This window comes from Palaemon carinicauda, chromosome 30 (genome assembly GCF_036898095.1).
Source record: "Palaemon carinicauda isolate YSFRI2023 chromosome 30, ASM3689809v2, whole genome shotgun sequence".
Taxonomy (NCBI): Eukaryota; Metazoa; Arthropoda; class Malacostraca; order Decapoda; family Palaemonidae; genus Palaemon; species Palaemon carinicauda.
In genome coordinates, this window is record NC_090754.1 from 56,057,032 (window position 1) to 56,062,197 (window position 5,166).

At 35.2% G+C, this 5,166-nt stretch overlaps 1 protein-coding gene across 1 annotated transcript; it reads right to left on the bottom strand.

Moving 5' to 3' along the window:
• Window positions 1-440: 440 nt before the first annotated feature.
• Window positions 441-4,624, bottom strand: LOC137623784 (proton channel OtopLc-like). The gene is made up of 4 exons (XM_068354598.1): window positions 3,508-4,624; window positions 2,509-2,684; window positions 1,196-2,182; window positions 441-629 (listed from the first exon to the last, which is right to left on the bottom strand). The coding sequence occupies exons 1-4, from the start codon at window positions 4,577-4,579 to the stop codon at window positions 513-515; spliced, it is 2,352 nt and encodes a 783-aa protein (XP_068210699.1). The 5' UTR covers window positions 4,580-4,624; the 3' UTR covers window positions 441-512.
• Between the last annotated feature and the right edge of the window lie 542 nt (window positions 4,625-5,166).

Here is a 5,166-nt window from a genome sequence, read left to right on the forward strand (position 1 = left end):
TTGAATTTTAGATAAGAATAACAGAAAGTAATATATGTATGTATGTATATATATATATATATATATATATATATATATATATATATATATATGCATACATACATACATATATACATACATATATATATATATATATATATATATATATGTAAAGTAAACACACATATATATACACACACACACACACATATATATATATATATATATATATATATATACATATTTATATATGTTACACATATGTATATACAGAACACACACATAGATATGTCTAATATATATAGCATATATACACACATGTATATTCATATATATATATATATATATATATATATGTATATATATGTATATATATACATACATATGTATATATATATATATATATATATATATATATATATATATAAATAAATATATATATATGAATTACACTTGCAGAGATCTGCACTGATTTGACATGCTAAAAAAAACCGAGCCCAAAGAAACTTGTAGGCCAAACGTTGCTGAGTTCTTTAACTTGACTCTACCATATAAGCCTCCATCCACATCATGGCGAAGCAAGCCGAGGAATGGAACCGGTAGAACAGGACGAACGGCAGTGTGAAGTGAGATACGAGGGTCCATATTTCCTGGAAGATGAGGAACCACTGTATATATATATATATATATATATATATATATATATATATATATATATATATAAATATATATATATATATATATATATATATATATATATATATATATATATGAATTTATAAATGTATATAACTACATGCTAATGACTTATCACTCTTCGTAGGCCTGTGGATAAGAGGCATGGGCTTGAATTCCCATAAGCTGTTGCTCCCAAGGAAATTGAATTCGATATTTAAAACTACAACTATTTTGGGGTCAATATTAAAAAGTACAAAAGTCACGTATGTTAGTGAGAATAGTATATATATATATTCATATTTATAAACATACACATTTATTGGTGGTAATATGTTGAATTTTTAACTAGGCAAAATTACTGTAGTTGTTCATGTAACTTCCTTTCCTTTTAATCAAAAGAAAATATATGACTAATGTTATAAAAGATGTGGATATTAATATCAATTGAGGTAATTGTCAGTCACGACGTAAATGCTATAAACCATGAAAGATAAATAAAAATTCGTGACAGATTAAAAAACTAAATCTGAGATACTACCTTTCCATAGAAGTCATAAGCAGTGCTATTCCCATGTTTACTCTTGATTTGAAAAGTTTGCATGAGCCACATGGCTAAGTTCGCGACCACCAAGAACATGATAAACTCCCTTCCAGGTTTCCTGTTGCGAACTTCTGGGCTGTTCGAACACCGTCTGAGACCATCGCAGATGAGGGCCGTCTGCACAATAGCCTGGACTATCTGGGTGACGTTGAAGAACCAGGTGACGATGTGCTCGTCCTCTATGTAGGGTATGGCACAGGCCATAGCGTACAGGAAGATCAGGGGCAGGCAACCAAACAGGAGGATGTCGTCTGCGCTGCTGGCCGAGATGGTCATGACATCCAGCTCCTGCATGTGGTAGAAGACTATGAGCGAAGCCGCCAGCATCAGTAGGAAGATCGTCATCTCCACGTACGCCGTGAGTTCTACGGCTAAGTCCGCAGTGTGTTCCACGGCCGACAGCACGTAGAACAGTATGATGGAGATCGTTGCGAAGACAGTGACTATCAGACCTGCGAAGAGACCCCGCATGGAGGCATGGCAGTCCACGTAGATGAGGAAGTTGGATATTAGAGACTTGCCATTGGTTGAGTCATCCTCGTAGGCTACTTCGATCGATGGGAGGTGAGTGTGACGGTCGATTCTGCCTAGGTTTTCCAGCATTAGTATCCAGAATCCAACCATCAGGATGTTATACTCAATGCTAAAGGGAAATAAGTAAGGAGTCAGCTCATTGACAGTGTCTGACAGCTGGTTGTGGTCGTCGCAAGCGAAGTTGAAAGACCACGTCTTTGTGCTCACTTCTCCTTGCATGACTTCGTAAGGATAGGGCGAAGGAGTAAGGGTTTCGTTTTTGTCATAGTCTGGGATGGAGAGAGACTGGAACGTTTCCTGAAGGATGTTGTACACCCAGAAACAGAGGGACGATCCGATGCAGTGCATGAGTCCGAAGTGTGATATGTACAGTCGGCGATTAATGATCAGCTGTTGAAAATAGATTATATCATACATCAGTTTTAATCGCAAGGGAAATTTAATCTTCAGTAACTCTCTGTCACCATTTAAAAGATTCTATGCTAAAGACAGTTATATTCTAAAAGACCAAATCACCCTAAGCCACAATAACATCTCACATAGTTACGTTTGAGAATTTGAAAATGAAAAACAATTTGTAGAAGACATAGATCAACTTGGGAAATTTAATCTTCAGTAACTCTCTATGACAATCACTTAGAAGATTCTATGCTAAGGACAGTTATATTCTAAAAGACCAAATCACCCTAAGCCACAATTACATCTCACATACTTACGTTTGAGAATTTGAAAATAAAAAACAGTTTGTAGAAGACATAGATCAACTTCAGGACACACATGGCAATGTCAATTTCACTGGTACAGGGGTCAGCTCCCGGTTGCTGATTGACGATATAAAGAATCTTTTGACCCAAGCCTAGTCCTCCTTGGATCATGTAACCAAAGCAGAACACTAGAGAAGAAGTAATTTAAAATTATTAGAACTTATGGTTATTTGAAATAGAAAAGCTAGAAAATATATTAAGTTAAATATATGTTTTATGAAAAACTAATCTTTTAGTTTATATGTAATATTATCTTTACTTGAAAAAATTGTTTAATGCTAATTATATATTGACTCATTATTTATCTGTGTGATTTTATAGGTTTTCTGTTCTCTAAACACTGATTTGAAATTGCATAAAGATATATAGTTTCAGTGGTTGATAATTTCTCTAACATATTTGGTAGGTATATATCACTAATTGATGGACTGATTTCACTTAGTTAAAATTTCTAATCATTAAGTTGAAAGAAATGCCCTGGTCTGAATGACATCTAATTGCTTTGGTACTTAGAGGTTGTCTTAAATAGAGAATACTTAAGTAAAATAAGTTTTTCTTATTATTATATGTGTAATGAACACTACCATGACCAATTAACTTGTGCTGGATAGGAGTTAGAGCAATCATATTGACAATGAATATTTATTTCTATTGATTTGCTAAACTTAATGCACTACCTTAAGAATTGTTTGTCCATGTAGATGTAAACTTTAGATAGGTGAGTTAAGAGAGTATCTTATGTCACCATTGCATTATTATGAATCTAGAGAAATGATTTGAATGTAAAATTACACATTCATGAAATGGCAGTCTGTTTTGAAAGAATTAAACCTGTTTTCATGGAGGAAAAATAGTATTGCTAATACATCTTACATTTAAGACACTTCTTCGACATTTGAACTTTTTGATTTAACATGAATTTATCTCTGTGGGTTACCCCATGGACATTACCTGCAGCTCCAATTTTGACATAGAGTGATCCACCATGCCGGCCTGAGGTGAATCCATAATACTGAGGAATTTCCTCATAATCCTCTTCTTGCATGACGGGCGGACTGCCTTCATCTTCAAGAGGACCCTGAGAATATTTGCTATCCAGAATGTTTTTTTCTATCTCTGCCTTCTTCAACTTACTGCTAATAAGGGTTGTATATTGTCTGCAGTCCAAGTGGATGTACCACAAGAAAAGCAATTGGACCACCATCAAGTAAATGTTGAAGCACTCTGCGATAGGCACCGCGTGATTTTCCAGGACGTCCCATATGTAAATGATGCCACCAACAGTGACGAGAAGGATGGAATATATTAGACCTAGACTTGAACTTAATGTTTTGAGGAACCAAACCCTCTTTTCCTCATCTGTCATTGCTGGACCAGTATTGTTTTCCTCAGTGGTATCTTTTTCGTTAAAGTTTCTGGACGATATTCGCTCCCAGTCGCTGACCAGGTCGGGTTTTTTCAGAATCCACTGATTATTGACGATGCGATTATTTTTCGATAGCGCTGCATCCACTGTGGAAAACTCATCTTGCTCAGCGGGACAAGTGGACGATAAGATAGATAGGACCAATTCAGAAGGTCTCATGACAACAGAATTGACGTTATTTTGCATTCTTGATATCTGTTGAGATGATTCGAAGGTGGTAAATGGAATCGCCTTCTGATCCTTTTGGCTTCCTGACCTGGTATTGCATGGGAGAAGGCCAACTTTGTCGTTCGCTCCTGTAAGGCACGGGTGGATGTCAACTTTATCGCTAGGTTGAACGTCGACTTTCCGGCTCTGTCTGGTAATGCCTTGCTGAAAGTCAACTTTCTCGCTCAGTCTAGTAACGCACGACTGGTCGTCAACTTTCTCATTCTGTCTAGTAACGCACCGAGGTGTATTAATGGGAATGGACATTTGCCTGGTCCTCTCTAACGCCGCCTTGTTTATTTCCAAAACTGAGTCGTAGCCTTCTGTGTCTGACTCTTGCATTGAATCGTCACTTGAATCTTCTCCTATATGAAAACTAACATTATCCATGTTCCTTTTTTTATATCAATACTTGTTAGCTTGAAGCGTCATCCAAACCTGAAAAGAATTTTATCTACCATAAGAATAACAAGCTAGCACAATTCACTCATTTGTACTGATACACCTGTGTTGTTAATAATTTTACTATAAATATTCAGAATTTTTTTTTGCAATCTTCAGAATAAGAAGGAAAGGTGCATGTAAGTAATATTCGTCACTAAATTAAAAAAAAGAAATGTCAGCTGTCAAAAGGGGAAAACTGGAAATACAAAATTATTTGGAAACTCTTGGATTTATAAACAAGTTTTGATAAATGAGGACTTATTGATTCTTTGAAATACTGAATTTTGAGATTAATTTTCAACTTTATAAAAAGCTCTTGTAAAGTGAGCCAAAACATGCATGTGATATAAAAAGCAAAAATGAAAGAAAATGAAGACACAAAATAAAAAAAAAAGTATTAGTTTTTAGTTTTCGAAGAACAACAATTACTCAAGAAATGATGGAGATTTTGAAAATGTCTTAAGTAGCAGCTTCTGAGAACTATGGTTATTCAAGAAATGATGGAGTCTCGGAATACGTCTCAAGTTGCAGCT